This window comes from Zalophus californianus, chromosome 13 (assembly GCF_009762305.2).
Source record: "Zalophus californianus isolate mZalCal1 chromosome 13, mZalCal1.pri.v2, whole genome shotgun sequence".
NCBI lineage: Eukaryota > Metazoa > Chordata > Mammalia > Carnivora > Otariidae > Zalophus > Zalophus californianus.
The window spans coordinates 19375204-19401195 of NC_045607.1; the positions used below are offsets into that span (position 1 = coordinate 19375204).

The following is a 25992-nucleotide window of genomic DNA, read 5'->3' on the forward strand; positions in this document are numbered from 1 at the left end:
AGACAGAGCTTTTCTGTGTCTTGACTGTGGTAATTGTCACACACATCTACACTTGTGACAAATTGCACCGAACTAAATATGTATACACAAATGAGTGCCTATAAAACTGGTAGAATCTGAATATCAATGTCAATGTCAGTTTCCCAGTTGTGATGTTATGCTCTCATTATGCAAGATGTTGCCTTTGGGGAAATCTGAGTAAAGGATATACAGGATCTCTCTGTTTTATTTCTTACAACTACATGTGAATCTACATCTACAACCATCCCAATTAGATGCCCATAGTTTCGTGCCCTAAAATTCTTATTCTCTTCTTATAGGACATTCCCTAGGCACAAACTCAGGATCCATTGACCCTTACTTTAAACAGAAGTATAACAAGCTTAGTTGCCAGGTTTTGTAGATAGCCAGGTACATTAAAACGAGTAGGGTCTGCTAGAGTTCTCAAGGTCACACAATTGAGGGACTAAATCCCAGATCTCCAGATCCCTAGTCTGGTGTCTTTAGCGTTCCCCATCTTTTGAAGCCTTCTTATATTGTGGCTGATGATACATACTTCTTCATGTGAACCCATACATCTAACACTTTTAAGACCCTGGTTTGATTAAACATACCAACTTCCTAAAAAAGAAATACAAAAATAAGAACACATTTGCAAGCTCCTTCAAGATGATCGGATATTAAGTGTGATTGTGTGTTTAAAAGTTACAGTGGCAAAGATTTAGTTTGATCTTAAAGAAAAGTTTCCTACTAGGTTTGTTAAACCAAGAATGGGTAACCAAGGGACATAAAAATCATCCTTTGCTGGATTCTTTGGAAATATGTTAGATGCTTATTTCAACAGATGTCTGTTGAGACCATCATTACATTAGGAGCTACAACCATAGGGAAGGGATAGGACTTAGCACCTGCCCTCCTACATCTGATGACTTAATGCAGGTGATAGAAAGGTAGCCAGCCACAGTCTAGTATGAAATACTTGATGATAGGGGAAGAATAAGAAGCTATAAAAACGAAGAAGATGAGCATCTCACCCAATCTTGGAGGCAGGTGATGAAGGGAAGGTTTTAATACAAAGTTTTAAAATAGGGGGGGGCATGGTGATATGAAGGGGAAAGACTGGAAGCTGTCCCGGTGGAGGGAAAAGCATGTGCAACAGTGTAGCTAATCCATAATGCATTTGGGAGAACTGCAGCTTGGGAAAGTCCTAAGAGATGAGGCTGGACACTGGCGAGGGGTGATGTGGGCAGGGACCAGGTCATGAAACACCTTTCCAAGTAGACCACAAGGCTCAGGCTGTGAAATAAGCAGAAGTAGCAACTGAATGTAGGTGAGAGTCGGACTGGTTTCCACCACATGCCACAGGACATCCTTAAGCTTTCTTATTTCTTTTACCCATCTTTTTGCAGGGTCCTCTACTTTTCTCCAACTTCACCCTCCATAAGCTTCAAGGCCTAGTTCCAACACCACGTCTTTCTCCAGGAAGATTTCCCAACCCTTAACTGGAAAGGATGGCCTCTCCCTGGGCATGCTGGGTGTGGGTATCCGTGTACGTGCATAATATAGCAGCACGCGCAACCTAGTGTAATGGTTATGACACTCCGGAGCCGGCTGACCTGAGTCGCAATCCTATGGTTCCGTGTCGTTATCTGTCAAGTGGGAATAATAATATTACTATGTCAAAAGATTATCTCGGGATTAAATAACTTCACTGGTACATTTAACTCTCTTAGAATAGTGACTGGCACTGAGGAAATGTTTAATAAATGTGGCCCCCGTACACACCCAACTGTGGGCAAGGCCTATCACTTGTGCTCAATCAACTTGGAACTAATCAGAGAGGAAAAGTCAATGTCCTCTCCTCATGGACAGTCACCTCTATGACCTCATGCTCTTTGCTTAGACAACTGGTCAACTCAGGTTAGGTATGTGTTCTCCTTTCACAGGTGGATGTGTAATAGAAGTAAGAACCCCAAATAGTGATTTAGAGGAACTAGACCATCTTCCTGGCTCCTCTGTCTTAATCCCTGGATGACCGAAAGCCAAGTGCCTTCATTTTCCAGAACTTCAGTATTCCTAGCTGCTCAAGGAAAATGAGCTCCTATGAAGCTCAAAAAGACAGAGGGCCTGGCAGCATTTTGCAAAGTGGTGATGCAAACATGATTTCTATTTCCCAGTCTGCAAGCCACACCACACACCTCCCCATCCTTCACTTTCACTTCCAGAAGCAGCACACTCCCCAGACTGGCTTGGCTGGCAGGTCTCCAGGGCAGGGACAGCTATATTTTAATTCGCCCTGCCCACTGACTTGATGGATTCTTTTTCACCTCCTCCAGGGACTTTCCTAACTTCCTTCTGTAAACGAATGAAGGAGCACATGAGCACACTGTATATAAATACACTCGGGAAAGCTTTCTTCTTCTTCTTCTTCTTCTTCTTTTTTTTTTTTTTTTTAAAGCCAAACTTGGTTTCTGTTGTAGGCGGTGCATTCCCTAGCAGGGCAGGGCCCAGTGTGTTGTGGAGTGGGGAGGGGAGAGGCCCGGGGGGGAGGAGTAGACAGTGATTAATGCACCCACTGTGAGAGCTTGTCTTCTATTTAATGGAGGGTCTCTCTGCCCAGGGGAAGTCAGAGCCAGCTTCAGGACCAGCAGGAGGATGGCGGAGAATCTGGGGCTGGGCTTCGGGGAAACAGCCAGTGTGGAAATGCTGCCCGAGGAAGGCAGCTGCACACCCAAGGCCAGAGCCAGGCTGGCAGCCAGGAGCAGCATGCGCTGGGCTCTCACCTGCTGCCTGGTATCGCTCCCCATCCTGGCAGGACTCACCACCTACCTACTCGTGGGCCAGCTCCGGGCCCAAGGAGATGCCTGTGTGTTCCAGGTAAGCCCTGACCCGGGGATCCGGGGACCTACTGCAGGCACCTGGTGGGCACTGCAGCTCTGGACAGACCCCCTTGACCCACCCTGCTCCCTGCTTCCCCTGCAAAGGAAGCAGCATGTGAGGGCTAGAGAGATCCGATTTGGTGTTTATCCTCAGTAATGCCAGGGGATGAATTGTCCCTCTTTCCGTTTCTATGGGAACAATCTCCAATAACATATTTTTAGATAATTGTAATCATCATGTACTGATAATCTGGGAACATTCTTTTTCTTTAAAAAAAATAATAAGCCTCCTTAAATTGCATAACTAACACATGTCATTGAAGAAATTTAGAAAACACAGATAAGGAAAAGAAGATAATTTTCTTACCCACAACCACATAGAGGTGACCACTACTGACATCTTGGGGAATATAATTCTGTATTTTTTAATAAGATGAGATTATTTTGAATCTCCAAATGTGTTATGATTTTATTTATTGTCAGTAAATTCAAAGCAGCATGATGATATAGATGGTTGTATTATAGTCCTGTATATGCATGTGCTATAATTTATTTAATCAACCCCCTTTCTTGGGTTTAGAAATATTCTCTTTCAATGTTCAAGAAAGAACCTCTTGCCTGGTTGTCTATTTCTCAGATCCTGCTGGGGGCTAAGGGTAGAGGAGATTAGTCAAAAATGAATATAAGGTATAGAGAGAACAATGGTTCCAAGTGGGGGGTATTGGTGTCAAGGCGAAACTTATTCTGGAGTAGGAATATTAAAAATCTTGAAGACTGAAGACAGGGTCATTCAAATAATACCATTTTATAAATACACACACACACACCTGAATGGTTTGTGATGACAGATTTCATCTGAGTCCCAAGTATTAAATTCCAGAGGAGAAAACAGGCTTTTCAATTGGTTTACCAGGAAACCTGTCTTCTCAGCAACGCTGGCTGACTTCAAAGCAGAAACATAAGGAGAGAGCAAGCAAGCCATGGCTAATGTGTAACTCTCCCCACCCCCTCAGGGTCAGCAAACAGACCTTGATTCAGATGGTGGCTTCCACGACCACATGCCATCTTTCAGAAAACATAGAAATATTCAGACAACCCAGAAATGCCGTTCATGTTAGAGAAGAAGTTCAAGGCATGGCAAATCAGGCTGTGACCTCCAGGCCACCATGGAGCTGATTTCTACGAAGCCAAACCACAGTGTCTAGTCGGTGTTCTGGAAGTCTGTGCTTTAGCCAGGAAGAGACAGTTGTTCTTGAATGAGGCACTGAGTGGCCTCCAATAACCTGAACTCTCCGGGGTTCTAGAGGGAAACAGTGCCTCTGCTTAAAATGTGGTCTTGAGATCCCCTATTTCAGCAGATGCCAAAAAAAAAACGCCTTTCTTGATCTAGAAGACCATCAGGGGGGCGCCTGGGTGGCTCAGTCAGTTGGGCGTCTGCCTTCGGCTCAGGTCATGATCTCTGGGTCCTGGGATCGAGCCCTGCATCAGGCTCCCTGTTCAGTGGGGAGCCTGCTTCTCCCTCTCCCTCTGCCTCTCTCCCTGCTCGTGCTCGCTCTCTCTCTCTCTGTATCTCTGTGTCTCGGGTGAATAAATGAAATCTTAAAAAAAAAAAAAATAGAAGACCATCAGGCTCTGGAAGCACCTAGGGGTTAGCAACCGTGGGAAGCCAGTCACCACCCCTTGGTGGTGAGATGCCAGGTCCAGAGGGGCCAGTGACTTGCCCTGTCAGGAAGAGAGTTGGAGACACGAGCTGTCACTAGACAGGAAGCCCCACGAGGGAAGGCATGAGTGCCTATCCTATCTTAGCTACTCAAGAAATGAAAAGGCTAATAGTTCATTCTGTGACACTTCAAGCAATCTCCCTGGAGAGCGGAAACGCAGAGAAGCGTAGCGTCGTGGTTTGGCCAGACTGTAGAATTTCTCGGTCATCAGAAGAAGAGAAAGGGAAATAGGGGTGAGGTGCAGCCACATGTAGCAATCGGAGTCCTGAAAAGAAACATCTGGTCCATTCAAACAGGAGAGTTTAAAGAAGAATGTGTAAGGAGTCTGAAAAGGGTTCAAAGAAGAGTCTACTTGCTGAGATGTAAACAGATAAAAGGGAACTGAAGAGCTGAAAGCATCCTGGGGTTAGCAATGGTGGGAAGCCAGTCATCACCTCTTGGCCTGAGGGGGCAGATGGAGGGGGCAGATGGAGGGGGCAGATGGAGGGAGCGGTTTTCGGTTTTCAGGGAACCCAATGAGAAGGAAAATGTAGGAGAGGGCTAGCCTGCCTGCCAAACATCAGGGAGGGAGCAGGAAGAAGGATGGGAGAGCTGGCCACGCTCCTCTCCCTGCCTCTCATCCCACCGGCCAGACTGGAAGTCAGGCTTAAAAGCCAGGAAGCAAGTGTGCCCAGCATCTCGGGACACAGTGCTGAGCCAAGAAGGGGAAAAAGAGGTTCCAGGGGGCTAATGGAGAATAACCAGCTCAGAAAAGATGGAAGATAGGATTCAAGAGGGAAAGCTAAATCACCAAGGAGAGTGTGAGTGGACATAACTGAAATATCGCGGCTCGTAGAAATCTGAGTTTGAATCCCAGCACAGCCACCTCTGGCTGGGTAAAAATAGGCATGTGGTTTCCTTTCTTTGAATCTGTTTCCTTTTCTGCCAAAAGAGGATGCCAATGTTAACACCCTGGCAATGCTAAGAAGGCAAGTGCAGGAACAGGTTGTCTGATGGGAACGCGGGGAGAGTTACACACCTGGTTCCTGGGACGTGATCATCATGGTTACGCCAGGCAACTACCAAAAAGCAACAGCGATTGGTGTAGGAATGTTCCAGGGTCTTATCAGCAGCAACAAAAACAGTGACCAGAACTTAAAATTATATATCTATTTTAAACTGAACTCTTCCTTCAGGGGTTGTGTAAGGAAATACTCAATGTGACAAAATCCTTACCCAGGTAAGCTTGCAGAGCAGCAATCAGATTTGAAAAGGTTTGGGATAACTACCTTTAGGGGAAGTGTCCATAGATATGACATCAATTAAATACAGCCTGGTGGCTCCGTGCAGTGAAAGCCTGCAGCTGCCACCGTTTCTAAAAAATGACGCATCTCTATATGTAAGGATGGAGAATTTCTCTAAGATGTATAATTAAGTGGGGGAGGGAAAGGTATGTAACAGTATATAGAATTGGGGACATTCATTTTCTAAAAAATATATATATATATTATATATTCACTTTTCTGAATGTGTTTATAAATGCATAGATTATGTCAAGAAAAGGACAAGAGATTGGTTGCTCTGCCAGCATCTAGCCTGGGGACCTGGGTGACAGGTGAAAGAGAGAGACATTTTTAAACTTACCCACTTTTGCACAAAATGTGTATGTTACATCTACAAAAAAGAGAGAGAGAGGGAGAGTAAAATGTTTTAGGATCATCAAACTCCTGGAGAATGTCGGATAGATTCATGTGTTGGAAAAATCAGTTTGAAATCTGGCCCAGCCACTTCTTAGTCATGTTACGTAACCTCCCTGCGCTTCAGGTTCCTTATGTATGAAATGGAATACTTAGAAATAAAGTATTTAAAGTGTCTGGCAAGAGGTAGGAGATTAATAAATGATAGCAATTATCATTATCACGACTGAGGAACTTCCTTGCTCATGGACATTACGTCATACCTGTCACCCTCCCCACCTGCTCTGGAATCCGCCATCACCAGGTCAGAGAGCAGGTTTGGGTGCTGGAGGGCCTTTCTTGGTCCCTGATATTTGTGAGCTACCTCCGCACCTCCTTCTCCACCCTGGTCTTGTACCGATAACCTACACTCCAATCCATTCTTTACCCAGCTGCACTGACCATGGCCTGGGCCTTCTTTGGGCCTTTAGTGGCTTTCCTTGCCCTCAGGCTGGGTGCATGGACCCCACGCTGGCTCACAGGTCCCCGGAGACCAGGTTTTGCCTTCCCCAGGCACTGCTCTGGCTCACCCGGGGTCTGTACTCCAGGCATGACACAATGCACCGTGCTGGCTCAGCCCCCAGCCTGGGGCAGAGCGGGCCCGAAGTGTTGTGCAATACGTTGGCAGGGGTGCCACGAGGCGCTGCTTCCTTGGACTGCGCCACTGCCCCATCTCTGTCCTTCCCTTCCCGTGCTGCTTCTGGCATCCCTGCATGCTCGCCCCAGATTCTCCTTGCTTCCCTGCAATCTCACTTTCACCCCTTCCTGAAAAGCCCTGCAAGGCTCTTAGCCCTTGATCTCTGCTCGCCTCTCCCCTACACACCTGCTCCTGAGACCCCCACCCCCACCCCGGTCTCCATCCAGGACCCCATAGGGGTGCCAGCTGAGGCTTCAGAGTTGCGCAGGCTTGAGGGAATGCCATGGCTCCCCCCCACCCACAGCTGTGACCTTATAATAACTTATTAGACACCAGACACTGTTCTAAGCTTCTTCATACCCAGGGTTTTGAGAAGAGTAAATGAGATCGGGCCTATAAAGCCCTTAGCCTGGTGTCTGGCACATACGTCTGTGTGATACATTTGCTGTTATTACTAAATATCTCATCTGGGTTAGTCCTTGAAATCACACAATGAAGAAAGTGCTACGATTATCTCCATTTCAGAGATGATGAGCTGAGGCTTAGAAAACCTAAGCCATGTGCCCAAAGTCGCACTGAGTGTGATGTTCAGATTCAAAATTTCCTCCTAAGCCGACCACGCTGGTCTGCCTGTGGTGTTAACCCAGCAAATCACTCACTTCTTGGGGTGGTCAGGAGCATTTAATAAGGATTCCCTAAAAAGTGCCTGTCATGTAGTAAGTGCTCAATAAATTCGAGTCTCCTTCCTCCCCTGGGGGCACCTCACTGTTCCTGGCACACAGAAGGCACTCACTGTTAGCTGGGTGGAGAGAGAGAGAGGAAGGGATGCACAGGGTACCTGACCTCCTTAAGCCATCCGCTCCCTGTCTGTCAAATGGGGAGGTGAAGACACTTCCCTCATAGCCCCGTGCTGAGAATTCTGAAAGAGGATGTCGGCAAGCTAATGCCATGAAGTAGATGCTCAACAGACATGATTTCCCTGTTTGCTCCATCTTGGGTGTAGCCTTTTCGTCTCACTCGGGCTGTTTCCTCTTTGGAAACGGGGACGGTTCTGACAATCCCTTTTCAGGGTTGTCTCGAGAAAACAAGCAGATGGTTGAAATAAAAAGTGCTCTGGAAATTGCAAAACGCAGAGCATTAGGTGGCTTTGCCCCTGCTCTGGCCTCCGAGAGTCCTGGCACACCAGGAAGAGAAGCCAGCTCACCCAGAAGCTCAGGCTGGGGGTGAAGGGCAAGAAGCCCAGAACTGGTGAAGTTGTGTGAAGGCAGGGTGAGCCCGCTGTGGGCATGAATCCCAAACATCTGCGGCAGCTCCAAGCTGGTGACTCCAGGATCCATTCATTCACCTGTTAAAATAAACACACACGGGGCGCCCGGGTGGCTCAGTCAGCTAAGCATCCAATTCTTGATTTCGGCTCAGGTCATGATCTTAGGGTCGTGAGATCAAGCCCCACCTCGGGTTCCACGCTGGACGTGAAGCCTGCTTAAGATTCTCTCTCTCTCTCTCTCTCCCTTTCCCTCTGCCCCTCCCCTACTCTCTCCCGCTCTAAAAAATATATATATATGAATAAATAAACACACACATTACTCCATGCCCAGCACCGGGAGCTCCCGGGTCCTCACCTGATGGACCACACGCTGTAAGAAGTCATCTCCCAGCCTGGTCTCCTTAATGAGGCCCAGCCACCGACTGCAGTAACAAGGGTGGGTTTTGAAATGCATGGAGGGTACATTCCATTCCCTCAAGCCCTTTGCACTGGAAGGGGCAGAAGTCCAGAAGCCAGCTGTAGACGGAGGAAGCCTCTTCTGCTGGGAGAAGGAGGAGGCCGTCCAGAGCTCCTAAATGATCCAAATCTGCCGCTGGTCATAAAGAGACCCAAGGATGGCTTCTGTGTATCACCGAAGTGGTGAAACCAAAGGGAACTTATGCAGAACCAACACCATGCACCATAAATATTGACTGAACCCAAAGAAAGAAGGAAGGTGAATTGGATATCCACTGTATGTGTGTGGTCTTCCTTAGGCATCACGATGCTTCCGGGAGGAAAGCATGATTGCCTGCCTTCATTGATGAGGAGACAGAATCTCACTGAGGTTAGGTGACATACCAAAGTCAGATTGCTAGGAAACCCTAGGGCTGGGATTCCCACATTTGCTTGGCTGCCAACACCACATGCTCAGCTCTGCACCCCTCTGAATGTTGGGTTTGAAGCCCCGTCCAGTGTACCCAGGAGGGTAATGAATTGAAATGGCCTTGGAATAAAACATTTCCAGGCTGGATTTATCCTTGTGCAAGTACAAACAGAGAAAAGCGAAAGCCAAAAACAAGGAGGCAATGGTCTGTGTATTTCTCCTAGAAGTGCTGGGAAGATGTTATGGGTCATAAAACATTGATGTTTTTGCAATTGCAGCACTTATGACGGCAAGAAACAGATCTCTCTTCCTGTTTATGAATATACTAGACAGTGGGTATAGGACATGGGAGAAAGGCTAAATGGGTCATTAGCTAAAATACACTCAAGGGATTTTTTCTGGGGAAATGCCAATAAGAGAATCTCAAAGATCATCTGGCTTCGGGTTCCATGGTCCATGGTGTGTACTCAGCTAATGTTTATGGGGCTTCTGATATGCGCCCGGGTCTGCACTTGGTCTGAAGGTTCAGATCCCAGACCCTCCATTTACTCTTTGACCTTTGGCCTACAAAGCCTCTAAAAAGGTGATGCCCTTTGACCTTTGGCCTATAAAGCCTCTAAAAAGGTGATACTACTCCTTGGAGAGTAACTGGAGTGGTAGGCAAGGAGCACACATAAACCCCAGTACCAGACCTGGCCCCCGGGGAGTACTCGACTAGATAGCGGTCTCCCACCCTCCATCCTTCTTCCTTCCCTGGTTGAAGTATTAGAGTAATTCCAAAAACGTGTCAGGGATTACCAATCAGCATACAAAAAAAAGAAAAAAAAGTGAGAAAGAAAAAAGAAAGAAACTCAAACAAGAGTGAAAAATCCCCTGACCTATAGAAACTAAGGCGTAAAAAGCACCAGCTTGCTTTGCTTGGGCTCACCAATGCTGGTAGCCACAGGTGCCCCACTATTCTACTAACATGAATCCCCACAGGCATCCACATTTGCCTTTTCTGTCTCTGATTCCTGGCCAAAGCTCACAACCTTCCACAAACATTTCTGGAGCCATGATGAAAGCCTGATGAAAAACTTGGAGGTGCCACTAACTAAAAGATTATGGCCATTTAACTTAAATTAATTATTTAAAATTTAAACAAGAACTCAAAACTTGGCATGTATTGTAAAATCAAAAGGTCTTTTTTTCTTCGTTTTTTGGATTGCCAAACTCGGGCAAAAGTCACTGAGTGCTGATTGGGTAATCCGGCAGAAGTGCCAGGCATGGTCTGAGGCACCAGAAATCTGGTGGTGAGCAAGAGACAGGTCAGGTCATCGCCCACAGGCAGCTTGGATTGTACTTGAGAGCGAAAAGCTCTTGCAAACAGTCACCTTGAGAGCAGGCATCGAGCCAGCTCAAATGCATAAACCTTCCTCCAAATAAGCTACTGTTTCTTCGTCTCAAATATCCTCTTCATTCATTCCTGCTTCCCATCACAAAAATCTTCCTCCCACGAGGAGGCATTATTAAGGGAAGCAGCAGTGGAAGGCTTTAGATGTTGTTCCTGGAAAGAGAGTCCCAGCTGATGTTCTTGGGGACTCTTGGACTGTTGAGGTCTTCAACACCTGCTAACTGGCACTATGACAGGCTCCAGATGTATAGCAGATTCTAGGCCACTAAGATCCATACGCATCCAACCACACATAAAAATAACTGTATGCCCAAGTTATAGAAATCCAGTAGAGCAAAGAGGGAAATGTGTTCACATCGCAGATACATGCTAATGACAGCGAGACTCTGAGCCAAAGGGAATGCTCCAGTCTTTTAGCTGAGTGTCTGCTGAGACAAAAATAAGCAGATGTTCGAGAAGATTTCTCAGCAGAGTACTAAATGAAGCAGAAGACCAGCCAGGACTGTACCATTTCATACACAAGAGGATGCAACCATGCTCTCCCAATTCTTCCCCTTCAGCTTTCTGCCTGCCACAAACCAATTCTTTATCAGCTCTGATAACAGCAAATAAGGAATAGCATAGGAAACAGGCTACAGAATAAGCTCATTTCTAGGCTGCTTCTCCACCCCACCCCACTCCTAAAGCCCATCAAAGTTATTGATGCTGGACAAGTAGTTGCATCAATTGGGTTTAGGTTTTCCAAAGCAACTGTACTCACGACCCTATGCTGAATGGGTTCATTTGGCAGCAGAAATCCTTGTAGTTTCCCAGCTGCTCCCATGCCTTGCTGGGCCTCTGTACTCTTGCACAAGCTCTTAGCCTTGTCTGGAATGGTCATTACCTTTTATCACCTGGCTAATTCCTGTGGGACCTGTAAGACTCAACTTCAGAAGTAATTTCCCCTGATTCCCCCACTTCTGGGCTGGGTTCCTGTTTTTTGAGCTCTGTGTTTCCCCTACTGTCACAGTGCATGGAGCTGCTGGTACTCATCCATCCACCTCACCAAAGGGGGAGCTTGTCCGGAAGTGAGAAGGTGCAATGGCACAGGAATTCTAGAGTGGATTGGCCTGGGTTAAAATCCTACTTCTCCACTTTCCAGCTGTGGGAAATTGGGCAAGTTACTTAACCTGACTGAGCCCCCTTTTCAATATAAGGGTATGAATGGCGTCTACCTGAAGAATCGTCGCAACGCTGAAGGAGATGATGCGTGCAAAGGGCGTAGCATAGCACAGCGCCACTCCTCATTCAACAGAAAGTAGCTACACTTACTGCATCTTTCAGGTCCTTTGAATCATTCACTGTGGTTGCCTCTCATGGCGGGAGCACAGAGTACTCGGAGAGGAATAAATAGTGGGTTACAAGAATCGGGTGGTCAACTGGGACCTTGAATGCCAAGATAAGTATTTGGGCCTGTGTCTGGAAGGCCATGGAGAGCCACTGAAGGTTTATGGACAGAATTGTGTCCCCATACAGTGATGCTTTAGAAAAAGCACTCTGAGAGCGGGTGAGGAGATGATTTCAAGAAAAGGAGAACCAGATGCAAAAGGATCAGTTAAGAGGCTGATGGGAGAATCCAGAAGAACAGTGTGCTGAGGCCTGGGTGGGGGGTGAGGAGGCACGAATGAGAAAAATTGCAAAATAGAAATGGCACCTTGGGTTTGTGGGAGGAGAAAGCAGCAAGTTTCAAGCCTGGCCACTGAAGGCAAGCAGTTGTCTTGCTATTCACAGAATTAGGAAGTAGACAATGGAGAGACAATGGGTCTGTCGTTCAAAGACAAGATCTCTGCCCTCAAGAAGCCTTCCAGTGGAGGTGAGGTAGCATGGCTTGGGAATAAAAAGAGCCTGGCAGTCTGGGCTTTAACAAGGTCACTGCCATCACAGACCTGCTCACAGTCCTGCTGAGCTATGACACAGCTACATGCACATGACCACACAAACACGTGTAGAGACATCCATGCACACAGCACCACACTAGAGTGACATGGAGACACACAAAACCCATCGGCTCCTACGTCCCCCACTGCTAGAACTGTCTTCTGTCACACGCTATGGACACACAATTCCTCATTCACAAGTACGATCTCACACACACACGGATTCTAAGATACAGAACTGGTGACATGAGGATCACTGTCCGTGGGGACTATGTAGTTACAAGAACCCAATCAGAAGACTCTGAATTGAGTCAATATCATATCAGAGAAGGTTTTCCTGGAAACCGTAAAATGTAAGGTGGTGATTTTATCCCTTTAAGCCAAGGACTTAGCTTTGCTCCTGAGCTTTGTGTTCAGACATGGTGATTCCTTCATTTCCTGCACATTCTTTGTCCTGACTCACACAACTTATTTGATCCTTATCTCAAACGTGGGAATTATCTGAGGTTAGGGTTGTTATTGTTCCCATTTTTCAAATGAGGGCACCAGAGCTCAGAGAGGAAAGGTGTCTGCTCGAGATCATGTTGTTAATAAATGGTGACAGCAGGATTCAAATTCGGGTCTGTCTGCCTCCAAAGCAGTTACCCTTTCCCCGCCCTGCCTGCCCCATGTGGTATCTGAAATGGCTCGCAAGCTAGGATTGCAAGGATGGACATGTCTTCATGTCATTCATGGAGACAAGGGGCTAGTGGGAAGGAGACCAGAGCCCTTATTTCTTTTTCTGTATCATTTTTTTAAGTAGTTCCAATTTTTAAATCATGGTGGACAAAAGAAAATAAAGCAAGTGCCATCATTTGTTCAAATAATAGATGTCAGAGTGTCCTAGAACAGAACAGGGAAGGCTCTCAGGACAGAACTTCGAAGCTGAGCTTCCAAGATGAGTATAGGAGAAAGAAGGGGTGCTGGAGGAGGAAAGGGAAGCGCTTGGGCACAAGATTCCCCTCCATCGAGTAGTCTCATTGCCATGTCCCTCATCTCAGAATGCCCAGGTTGGGTAGCAGAGGCATCTTAATCATGCCCTTGCTATGGGCAGCTGTGGGGTTGGGTGACAAAAGGACCACAGGTGGGCTGAATCATATCTTTCTTTTCCAATAGACTTCAAAAGGGCAAGAGTTTGGACCCTCACATCAGCGAGCTTGTAAGTGTGTTCGTATTTGTTGCCTTCTCTTGTGGGGAACAGAGCATTCAGTAGTTTGGGTATGAGGGAGGTTCAGAGGGATGAAAACCCAGAGGAGAAGTGAGGTTGCTCCCAAGTCACTAAAAAGACAAAATGGTGCTGTGTCCAAGTATATGGCCTATGGAGGTGATGGCCTTTGGCAAATAATGTCACTTGCCTCTGTCTCAGTTTACTCACCTGTAAATTGGCTATAATGGTACCTACCTTCTCAGATTAGTGTGGATTAAATCAGTTAATTCCTATAAAAGTATTAGAAGAATGCCTAATCCTACCCCTCCCTACCCTATTGGTTAGGACATCCAGACGCTTCGGTGGATATGGCTAAAGGGACCTTGAATAAGGCCGAACGTCAGTTTGCTCCCCCTGAAGCAGTAGCAGGGAGGGAAGGGTAATGTGAGTTCATTGAGCATCGGCCATGTGCCAGGAATCATGCTGAGCACTCTCCATTCATGCTAGCAAGGGATGTGCCCACCTTCGAAATGAGAAAACAGAGTCTTGGGCAGGTTGGAAACTTGCCCAAAGTTACGGGCCAAGATTCATTTGTGTTCAAGACTCTTTCTCCTGAGGCTTCTCTGTCCCTGGGAAAACGACAACAATCCACAGTGGACCAAGCTGAAGGAGAGGAATGTTTCTCTCCAGTTGTAGGCACCATGCAACTCCAAAAATCCTGTCTTCACTCCAGCCACCCTCTGACTCACACAAAGCATCTCTCTCCTTTCCTTACAGATGCAATTTCCGGAGCTGGTGGGGATAAGCCAAGGGCACACCTGACAGGTATTTCTCCCTGGTGTGTTTTCCAGGGGATCATGTATGGGCCATGGGCCCAAGATTTCTTTCAGAGGGTTTGTCAAAACTTATTCTAGTAGCTTCAAACCAGAAACCACACACCTTGGTCACAGACTTCTCCTCTCAATGGAGGGTTTTCAGATGTCGTCCTCCCTTAAGGGTTCCAAAGGCCCATGGCTCTTGGGCATTTTCTTTCAGATTCTATCAGCCCTCTTCCTTCCTCTCCTGTCTCTCTCTTTCATACACACCCTCAGGCATTCAGAAACGGCTTCACTCAGACTCAGAGATTCATATAATTCTGAATCTGGTCAAAGATGAAAGATCCCCTGGGCTGCTAAAAGTATCAAGTCCATCTGTACCCCATTCAAGATGAAGTGATTGGACATTTGCATTCAGGTAGACATTTGCAAAGAATTTTTGTTGATGTGAAGAGATTCAGAGCGGCCTCATAATATCACCAGCTGGCCAGTTTCCCAAGCCCACTGTTGAAATTTCTGACATCTGATGCCCGGAGTTGCATATACATCTAAGACTCCAGAGAAAAGAGCAAGACTGTGCACAAATATGTGTTAAAAACCCATTGAAAACCTAAGGAGTTAAAAGCGAGCATACTCTCCTGACCTATAAGAAAATTTGCAGCCCACAGGGGGCTATCCCCAGGGCCCAAACATGTGACTTACATGTGACCAAGAGGCAAGTGTTTGTGGTGAGTCCTGAATGAGGATTAGGACCAGACAGACACGAAGTCACTAGTCACTTACCACTTGCCTTTAAGAATGGGAGAGATTGAACACGCTGGGCAGGAAAAATCCTAACAACAGAGTGTGAGGGTATCACCCTTCTTCCTACTGAATGGGGGAGCTGGGGGTGGGAATCTAGGTTCCACTGAGCTCCTCATGTGTACCAGCACTGTGGTAGGCATTTTGCAACCGTGATCTCATTTGATCTGCATATCAGCCCAACAAGGGGGGAAGCTGAGGCTCTGACAAGTCAAGTCACTTGTCCCAAATCATATACATGACTCAGAAGAGCTGAGATTTGAGTCTGACTCTTAGACCTGCACTGTTCCCATTACAACCTACTTCGTACCCTAACTCCCACTTGCTGCCGTGTTGACACAGCGAATTGCATACCAGTTCAACAAAACTCGCTTTGTCTAGAGACTAAATGATTTTTTTGTTTTTGCCTCATCCCAGAGGATTTTTTTAATCTACTGCATCATCCACAAAGAAGGAGTGGAGATGATCAGGAGTGATTAATAAAAATGCCTTTCAGAGATTTTACAAAGAAGCAACAAAGCTCTCCAGGGCGCACTGAGTGCGGGGTAGGAGGGCCAGAAAGACCACATGCATTCTAAACATGTGTCATTGTGCAAAATAATCCAGGGTCCAGTCAGCATCGGCAAAGATGCTTAAGAAAATCCAGGAACCAGATTTCTAGGCAGCCACCGGGTGTGAAAGTTGCTAAATATTTCCTTAAAGATAACCTATCCCCAAACGGTGGCTGATAGCACATAGCGGGGACCACTGTGGATTTCCAAAGCCACCGTAGGAAATTAAAATATGCTTTTATTTTCCTAAAACATACAGGTTTTACTGCAGATTATCTTATTTGAAATCAATGGTTTGGTTCTATTCATTTTTTCTGCGATACACATACTTCATAAAAGCACTCATTTATATGTCCAAGTATATAATGTATATTTGTAAACAATGCAAACATAAGAACATATAAAAATATATACAGTGAAATAGGCTTATTTTTTAATCTGTCAAGATGAGAGATGCTGGCTTATTTGGGGAAAGTGACTATGTATTGAGTACTTACCATAGCCAGCCTCATGATAAAAATGTCCATGTCTCCTCTATTCACTCGATCTTCCAAATGAGACGGGGAAGGGGCTTTATCTCTAGCTCAGGGACAGGAAATCAAGACTCAGAGAGAAGGGACCTACATCACTGATTAAAAACGTTACATGGCCATAGAGCTGAAGTGACCCAGAGCCCTGGTCCCTTACACTCCACAAGCCAATGACATCAGCTTGTATTTTGGTGTCAGAGAAGCATTTCCAGAATGTTGTGGATCTCTGGTTCCAATATCTGTCCTGCATGTTGATTTTTTTATTAATCACTGTCTGAATTTCAATAACTTTGGGCCGCAGCATTGCAGGGGAGCTATAGGGAACATCCAACTCCCTAAAATGTCCACTCTTTGTAGCAGGGTATGTCTGAAACAAGAGGCTAATGAAAGTGAATGCAGTTTAGAGGGTATACCTAATAGCTGGGGATTTTATACACACCATCCTTTTTTTTTTTTTAAAGATTTTATTTATTTATTTATTTGAGAGAGAGAAGGAGAGAGAGAGAGAGAGAACACAAGCAGGGAGGAAGGGCAGAGGGAGAGGGAGAAGCAGGCTCCCCACTAAGCCCAATGTGGGGCTCGATCCCAGGACTTCAGGATCATGACCTGAGCCAAAGGCAGACGTTTAACCGACTGAGCCACCCAGGCGCCCCCACACCATCCCTTTTAATCCTTTCCATGGGTATTTTTATACGCTTAAAAAAAAAAAAGGAAAGATACGTCAAATGAAAAACAAATCCTGACTTAGTAAAGAGAGAGCTCGTGCAAAAGGATTATTGCACAGTGGGAGAAAGGAGAAAGAAAATCAGCAGCAATAGGGAGAATGCTCTGGCCAGAAGGTCTGCAAGTGTCTCAAGGGTTAAGCAAAAAGGGGTTTCCTTTTGTAGAAAGGAGTAAACAAAGCTAGAAAGAACCAGGTGGAAAGAAGTGGGATAAAGGTATTAGCGTCAGACAATGTTTTACCCGAAGGCCAGCCCGTTCTCAGGAGAGACTGTCTGCTGGTCCAGGCTGAGGGCAGACCAAAGCCTGGAGGCCGAAGAGAAGCTTAACCAAAATTGGGTTAACAAGCATTATGTTGGGGCGCCTGGGTGGCTCAGTCGGTTAAGCGGCTGCCCTTAGGCTCAGGTCCTGAGATCAAGCCCCGCATTGGGCTCCTTGCTCAGAAGGGAGTCTGCTTCTCCCTCTTCCTCTGCTGTTCCCCCTGCTTCTGCTCTCACTCGTGCTCTCTCTCTCAAATAAATAAATAAAATCTTTAAAAAAGAAAAAACAAGCATTATGTTCCCATGGATCAGTGGGGACAGTACAGTTCAGCTGATCATTTATGAGGCAGAGAATGGCGATCTGGAGGATCTGGTGTCTGGTCTTGCCATAGGTACCCAAGGGGGGAGGGCACCCACCAGTTTGGTCTAAGTCATTTGGAGAAGAGGTTGATCGCAATGGGCTGTTTTCCGAAACACAAAGAGTGAGATTTCTTAACGTCCACTGTTTTCCAAGATCACAGAGCTCAGGTAAAATTCTAAATGATCAGGAAAGAAAACTCGGGCTCAGAGAGGCGAAGTCTTTTGCCCCTAAGATGCTATTCTCCAAACAAAAGTATGTGTCTGCTTACACCTCCTCCACTCATTCCTCCTCAAGGAGCTTGTCAGCTGTTGGTTTTATTCAATCACTTTACTCTGAAAATAATATGAGACTCTTTTTGGCAAAGTCCACAGGTTCTGACACAAGGAAATTAAACCTCTCTCTTGTCTTTGCAGTTGTCAGACAAAGTCCCACACAGCCCTTGAAAAATCAGTTTCCGGCTCTGCATTGGGAACATGAACTTGGCTTGGCCTTTACCAAGAACCGGATGAACTACACAAATAAATTCCTGGTGATCCCAGAGTCAGGAGACTACTTTGTTTACTCCCAGGTCACGTTCCGAGGAACCACATCTGAGTGTGGTGAAATCCACCAAGTGAGCCGACTGAACAAGCCAGACTCCATCATCGTGGTCATCACTAAGGTAACAGACAGCTACCCAGAGCCGACCCAGCTCCTAATGGGGACCAAGTCCGTGTGTGAAGTAGGGAGCAACTGGTTCCAACCCATCTACCTAGGGGCCATGTTCTCCTTGCAGGAAGGGGACAAGCTGATGGTGAACGTCAGTGACATCTCTTTGGTGGATTACACAAAAGAAGATAAAACTTTCTTTGGAGCCTTCTTGCTGTAGGGGCAAGGCAGGCATCCTCGTGTGAAGGTCCTCTGCCTCCTAGTTCCTAATTTTCTTCACTCATACGTAATTATAATAAGGTTTTTGTTTTTGTTTTTGTTTTTGTTTTGGAGCATTCCACAGAAACGGTGGCTTAGCTATGAAATTGGAAGCCCGAAATTTCATACTTTATATGCCTTATGGATGAGAATCTTAACCGGAAAAAGGCAGAACAGAGCAGACACATGACCTTGGTTGCTTGGAAAAGGGGTGGGTTTCTAAACACTGACACACTGATCACCAAATGAATGGAGGTCTACTCGGAACACTTCCACCCCTTCGTACCACACATCGGTCACCAGTGGGCCCAATTATTGTGGGATTTGATCATGAAACATTTGCTTCAGTTCAGGGGCCCTTGAACAAAATCCAGAGCCCTAGAAAACAGTATAAACCCTAGAGCAAAATCCTTCATCAGTGTCTCCAAACATATACTTTAATGCCTTGTCTTAAAAAAAAATGAAAAGAGGACTGGTATTTCTCATGAACATGAAAGAAAGAAAGAAAGAAAGAAAGAAAGAAAGAAAGAAAGAAAGAAAGAAAGAAAGAAAGAAAGAAAGAAAGAAAGAAAGAAAGAAAGAAAGAAAGAAAGAAAGAAAGAAAGAAAGAAAGAAAGAAATTGGTTTTCATGCCATCTATGGCAAATGAAAAAAGCAACCCCTCTTTTTATTCTGTGCACAGGCATGAAAACCAGCAAGTGTGAGTTCCACATGTATATCAAAAATACAACAATAGCATTTACTCAGCACAGTTTACTTGAGTACCTTTTACGTTCTGGGTACTACCTTTATCCAGAAGATAAGAAGATATGAAGAATAAGACAGACTCTATTCAAAACTTAAATGAATTCCACTCCATGGCTCCTCGTCAAATATCATTCAACGTACTCCAACATGCTTGGACTAACTCCAAGTCCTTAAAAAATATCTCATCTGACACTAGTATGTAAGATTTCTGAAGCTCTCCGGACACTATAAGATATCCAGCTGATGAGGTCACTCAAGAAACTCGAAGACAGATTTCTAACCAACTAGACCAGCTCTACAGCAAACCTGATCAACGCCAAGAGACAGCAGACTTACTCTCAGGGGCGGGGGGGGGGGGGGGGGGTGCGGGGCGGGGGGAACTGACAGTCAATCACCAAATCCAGAGACAGTTAACTTAGATCAGCTTTGAGGTGTGACTCACAATTTTATGTGCAGAGTGTTATCAGGGAATTTTTCTTTTAAAATACTCAAGGGATTTCAATAAGGGATGAGCTAATCAGCCCAGCCAAGGCTTCTCCCATGGAGGAGAAGCTGAACATTAAGAAGGTCCCTCCTGCCCTTTAGTGACTTCATACTCTCTAATCTGTATGATTTTCCTGCACTAATATGCCAAGGATAGGAGGGGCATCTCTGCTCTTAGCCTCAGTTGACTTGTCTATAAAGTAGGAGTCCACCAATTTGTTTCGCAGGATCAAATGGGCTCGTGGGGATGAAACATGTTCGCTCTGAGCATTCTGTGCAGTCAAAGAGCATGTCGGTATGATATGGGCAGTGACCTGCTGCACGTTGGCCCCTATCATCAATGCCGCCTATTGCGGGAGACCTTCACGACAGGGTCTAAAAGCAAACTTGGCACCAAAATCACTCTCACAGGTACAAAGGTGTGTGCCAGGGCTTCTGAGCAGAATGATTGGTGTAGCAGTACTTGATCAATATTTGTTGAGTTACATAAAAAGTAAAAATTGATTTCTGGTTTCTCAGTTAGGAGATTAGGGCTCTAGAGCCTTCTCAGCACAGTGAGCACAGGGCTCCATGGGAGCAGAGAAAAGGGTGTGGTGACCTCACCTGATTCATGAGTCTTCATAAAGGAAGTGAAGCCGGAGCGCCTCCTGAAAGAGGGTGGGCGGATAACAGATGGCCTCCCGGAAAGGGCATCTGAGACGGAGGAATTACCCTTTACTTAAAGCAGAAAGGAAAGGTTTCTCAGTAACTATAAAACCAGCTTGATAAGACAGTGCTCCTTCAACCTACTCCGCGAAAAATGTTTGCTGGCAGATCGGGATAATTTTATCAACTCCAGTGTGCCTCTAGGATCAGAACTCACCACCCCACGGAGAAAGTAAAATGCTCTGTCTGCATTTGCATGCGTGCCAAACACCGTGGGGAGCAGGACAGAATGGGCATGCAAGAGGCCAGAGTGACCGCCCTCACCTTCTCCACCAAAAGGAACTCATGTAACCAAGGGTCTTCAGACGTGCCCACTGCGCCTTAGGGCATTTGTCGGATTTGGAAGTTCATCCAAGACATAGAAGTTTCCCGCTATTCTAAAAGACTCGACCACTTGCGGAAACTCCCTGCCACGTGTTTATTTTGCTCCTGTCATAAGCTTGTTTATTGAAAGGTGTATTGTGCTGAAGTTGTCCCAGCTAAATTTGTTAAGTCCTTATATCTTGTACGGTTCAGAAAGGGCCAGCCGAGCATTTCCAGTAGGATTCAAGTCAAAACTTCTGTTTCCTAGGCATTCTCTCCAAAGCCAAAATTAGTGCACTAGTTTTAAAAATGAGCTGAGAGGATGCCTAAGAACGTGCTGGTCTCCTAAAAGGAGTAAATGAGATGTTGCCAAAGATCTGCAAGGGAAGAAGGAGCATGCCTACGTGCTTCAGAAAATATTTTAGGGGGGAAATGCTCTGCTGGTCCAGTGTCTCTCAAAAGGCTGAATTCAAATCAATTCCACATTTACTGAGTGCCTACTCACCCTGGGGACACAAAGAGAAATTATTTTAGTCTCAGATGGGTTCACTCTAACCACTCAGCACCTCCATGATCTGCAGACCCTTTCATTTATGTTGGTAACATTAGCTAACTAATTAGCTAACTTTAGGCACATGGATATTTTCTCATTCGGAAAATGGGTGCCATCTGATGAAGGATGATCATTAACAAAATGATTTGTGTTTACACTAAGTGTTTTTTTAAAGAGCTACTCACAGAGTTTTCCATTAATAAAAGGGGATAAAATAAAGATACCAAGATACCATTTCCTATAGTAGAATCCATCATTTAAGCCACCCGTGCAGAGAGATTATCATCTGCTGGACTTGAGTTTGGCCCTCAACACCCTTGAAAATATTAGAACCTGCAGATGAGCCAGAGGTGCTTTGAAAAGCCAGTGTACCTTCAGAAAATGCAGGAACCATGATCAAAATGCATGGGGTTGCTTGCATTTTGACCCTAGCACAGTTTAGAACTATTTGGCAGAATGGCGTTGCTTCAGCAACAAATATTCCTAAGTGTTTTGACTTAGGGTACAGTAGGATTTTCACATCCTGAAAATATCTGGTTCCGTTCAACAGGGCAGACGAGGTCCCTTGGCTCCATTTCAACCTAAGCTACGTCACCCCAGAGGAAATACCACCTCTGCACTTGTCAGTAACCCCTCTGGATTATAAAAGTTTGACTAGCTTACTGTGCAGGAGGCATGGCCCTTGCCAACATTCTTTTGCAAGATATTTTCCCCAGTCCTTCCCCCAATCATGTTTCCATGATTGCAACACTGGGGATTAATTCTTCAGGAGAGGATTGCTCATTATACTCTGCACCTTGCAAAACACATGCAGTAGTCTCTTGTCTCAAGATGTCTTGCTCTCCTAGGGCTTGGAGTCCTGAAAGTGTTTTGCTGTGTGTAGCAGAAATTTTCTTCAGTGTGCACCCCTCTCCTGGATATTCATAGTGATTGCCTCATGCTGGCAGCTGGGCCTGGGGAGAATTCAGCCGATGGCTAATCCCTGAATCCTCTGCTCCAGTGGTGAAGGAGAGGGTAGATCAGAGCAGTCACACCTGTTCCCTGCCCCATGCTGACTACCATATTTAGAGTTTCCCAAGCTCGGAGACAAATTTACCACCCCATCCCTTCCATCGCCCTATTTTAAGGAGAAAATGCCAGCCCAGATGGAAGTTACTTGTTCTGGGTCACACAATGAGTTCATGGTGGACCTGGGGGCTGAGATACCCTCTTCCTGAATCATAATCCTGGGCTCCTCCAGTTACCCTCTGCAAATAGTATTTGTTTTAATAACTGGAGGAGAGATTGGAGGAAGACGTGAGAAGTATTATCAAATAGCTCTGGGGGATGTGGAAGTGGGGAGGGGACAGCTTCCACGTCCCTTAGAGGAAAGCACTAGGGCTAAGGAGTTGCAGTTTACAAGGTCATCATTTCTGGCCCAATAATGAGAGAAACTTTCTACCCTCACAGCAGAATGTCCCCAGATAGTGATTTCTCAGTCCCTGGATATATTCAAGCAAAGGGCTTATCTCAAGGGTTCTGAAGAAGTCATTCCTTCATTGAGGTGGCAGGAAGGAATAGAGCCAAAGGATGCCTGAGGAGTTTTCCAGATCTATGATTATGTGGCCATCTGTATTTTTTTTTAACATGGGCATTTTTTAATTGACTTTTGTGTGTTCTATGGGATCATTAAGAACCTGGCAGGCCTTGTCAAGGGTTCAGTGTCTCTCAGCCTACAAGTGGCTGCCATTTCCCACTTGTTCCGAGAGTGTCCAACACAGAGTGACTGAGCTTGACCAATAGAGAATGCCATGGAACTTTACAACCAACGGGATCTGCAGAGTTTATCTACTCCAAGTTACATGATTTTAATGATGAAGAAACCCGGGCTCAGGAAGATGACATAAATGGTCCAATGTCAGCCAGTGGCTAGTAGCAGTGCTGAGACTAGAATTCATAGCTCCTGACACCCAGCCCAGCAGTCTTTTCATTTCATCCATGAATCAGTTTTGTGGGATTTTTTTTTTTTTGAGCATTTGTCACATGACAGCACTAATCTAGATCCTGAAGAGCAAGACAAGAAGGGACATGACAGGCAAGTCCCACTCTCCTGTTGCAAACATTCAGGAGGAAGGAGAAACATGATGTTGAGCAAATGAAGTAGCTGAACTTATAATCAAATGACTTTGCTCATAAAGTCATTAAAATATGTCACTGCCCCCGCTTTTGTTCCAGGGGTATACAGATTGAACAAATGTAGGTATTTATGTGGTTTTATTGATAAACCCCGGGCACTTTGATTGATTCTATGTTTTATGTTAAAACGTCACAATCCCAAGGTAAAGTGCATATTGTATGCTGTTGGATACTGGTAACTGGTAATCATCTATGTCTTTGGGCACTACTGTGTGAATTCTAATCACGGTGAATGAAATGTTGTATGTGTTAATGTATTTAACAGATGTAACTTAATAAATCGGCATTGGAAGCTGCAGAAACATAATAATGAGGCCTATTCTCTTGTGAATCTGTTCGTTTAATTTTCTTTCTAGATTAAGATCTCAGGATAACCTCTTGGGATTTTTTAAAATGCATCTAGTTCTCCATGTCCTTGAATGCAAAATGACAACTCACTTTTCACAAGTTATAATAAACCTTACAAAAATTGTGAAGTCCCACAAATTGTACCACTCTGGTCAAATGGGGGGAAGGGAGACAAGGAGGGAATCCATTGAGCTTCTTTTATGAATTAGAAGATTCTGTGGCTAAGTGGCATATCCAACAACAACCCTAAGAGAAAGAGAAGCCAGGGAAAGCTATGGTAGTGCTTGATGGAGTCCAAATTTGGACCCAGGACTCTCTGACACGATACCCCACTGCCGCTTACAAAAACAGCAATCAGCGAGAATCAAAAAAGGGTTCATCTCTTTCCCTTTTCAAGAGCAGTTGCCGGAGTCCTCACGGATGCCCAGCCAATATTACACTGGGACCATATTAAGTTGCCATTTCTGGGGCACCTGGGTGGCTCAGTCGTTAAGCGTCTGTCTTAGGCTCAGGTCATGATCCCAGGGTCCTGGGATCGAGCCCCGCATCGGGCTCCCTGCTCCGCGGGAAGCCTGCTTCTCCCTCTCCTACTCCCCCTGCTGTGTTCCCTCTCTGTCAAATAAATAAATAAAATCTTAAAAAATAAATAAATAAATTGCCATTTCTGTGGGTCAAAAATGGTCACATATAAATTTCATTTGTTTCCAGCTAATCTTGTGGATAAAATCAGACATGGATTCAGGGCAAAGAATAAGGCTCTCCTCCAAAATTTCAGTCTCAAAAATTTCCCTCCCAGCGGGAAAACCTGTGAATGTAGGGGTACCCCTCAGAAACTCCGTTCTCACATTAGGCTTGCACCCACTCCTGGAAGTGATGAGGGCAAAACATGTTTCACTTTTAAGGAGAGAAATGAATTATTTGCCCTCAACTTATTAAAAGCCAAATATCTACAAAAGTCTTAATGCCAGTTCTCCAGATGAGAAAAATCATTTGTCTAATCTAGCTCACCAAAGTCAACATTTTCAATCAATTCTCAAAAGGACTCTCCATCTCTAGGAACTTGGGAGCAAAAGAACAAAACTAACCGATTGTTAAGATATTTTGACTACCATCCCTGTTTCCATTGCTCATACTCACCTACACACATACCAGAATAACAAGAATAATTAGTAATAATTAATAATAATAACAATAGTAATAGTAATAATAATGCCCAAGGGTGGAATTGTAGGAAGCAGCGGACCCGGAGTCAACAGACTTGTGTTCCAGGCCCACGTCTGCCAGCAGGCAAATTCTGGGGCCTTGGGTCAACCAACGACTTCGTTTCTACAGATCTCAGTTTCTTTCTCTGCGAATCCTGAGCAGAGGTGGATGAAGGGAGCTCAAATCCCTTCCCTAAGTAGTTTACAAACAGGTCTCAAGAATTCTGTGCTTGTAATGCCTGACTTTCCAATGAGCTTCTCTTTTTCAGGAGGTAAGAGGGTTTCTCCAAGAGAAAGCAAAATTCCCCTTGTAACTTATGCTACAAAACTCTCCAGCTGGCTCGCGGGGACTTTTCACCCCATCAGGGCAAGACATAGAAAGGTAACCGGAATTGAGATGTAAAGTCCAGAGTTGGGGAATACAGTTCCATTTTGACAGCGATCTCCTTTCCCCCCCTGGCTTACAACTGGGCTCGGAGGCACACTCGTCATTCCAAGTAACCCAGCCTTCAACACCAGCCTTAGGACAGACATTTCCTGTGTTCCTGAGCTCAACTTCCTATAGTTCATCTTCATTCACAAATGTGATGGGCTCATGCTCTCGGCCCATTTTACAGATGAGGGAAATGTGGCCTGAGAGATGAAATCCACTTAGCCAAATTACTCAGCTAAGCCACAATTTGAACCCAGGCAGAATAAAAGTGCCCAACGCTCAGAGTTTATTATTAGCAGTAAATAACGATAGTTAATGTTTATTAGGCTCTCAGAGTGCTGCACGATTTACCCACACCATCTCCTTTAATCCTCAGAGCCTGGTTCCCTAGCCTCAAGTCAGTAAAACTCATCTTCGCCCCCCCCAGAGATTGGCATTCCTGGGAATGGGCCTCCAAATCCTCAAAAGATGATGGGGTCTTTCATTCAACGCAATAACCATAGATTGAACAACCATTTTC

At 45.4% G+C, this 25992-nt stretch overlaps 1 protein-coding gene across 1 annotated transcript; it reads left to right on the forward strand.

Moving 5' to 3' along the window:
- Positions 1 to 2536: 2536 nt before the first annotated feature.
- On the forward strand, positions 2537 to 19606 carry TNFSF15 (TNF superfamily member 15). The gene is made up of 4 exons (XM_027616138.2): positions 2537 to 2877; positions 13549 to 13591; positions 14357 to 14404; positions 18031 to 19606. The coding sequence occupies exons 1-4, from the start codon at positions 2656 to 2658 to the stop codon at positions 18483 to 18485; spliced, it is 768 nt and encodes a 255-aa protein (XP_027471939.1). The 5' UTR covers positions 2537 to 2655; the 3' UTR covers positions 18486 to 19606.
- Positions 19607 to 25992: the final 6386 nt, after the last annotated feature.

Bases quoted from the DNA above. Each gene is read 5' to 3' on its own strand.
- TNFSF15 (XM_027616138.2), top strand. From the start codon at position 2,656: ATGGCGGAGAATCTGGGGCTGGGCTTCGGGGAAACAGCCAGTGTGGAA. The intron at 2,878-13,548 runs GTAAGCCCTGAC...CTTTTCCAATAG, and splicing joins GAGATGCCTGTGTGTTCCAG to ACTTCAAAAGGGCAAGAGTT. The intron at 14,405-18,030 runs GTATTTCTCCCT...TTGTCTTTGCAG, and splicing joins GCCAAGGGCACACCTGACAG to TTGTCAGACAAAGTCCCACA.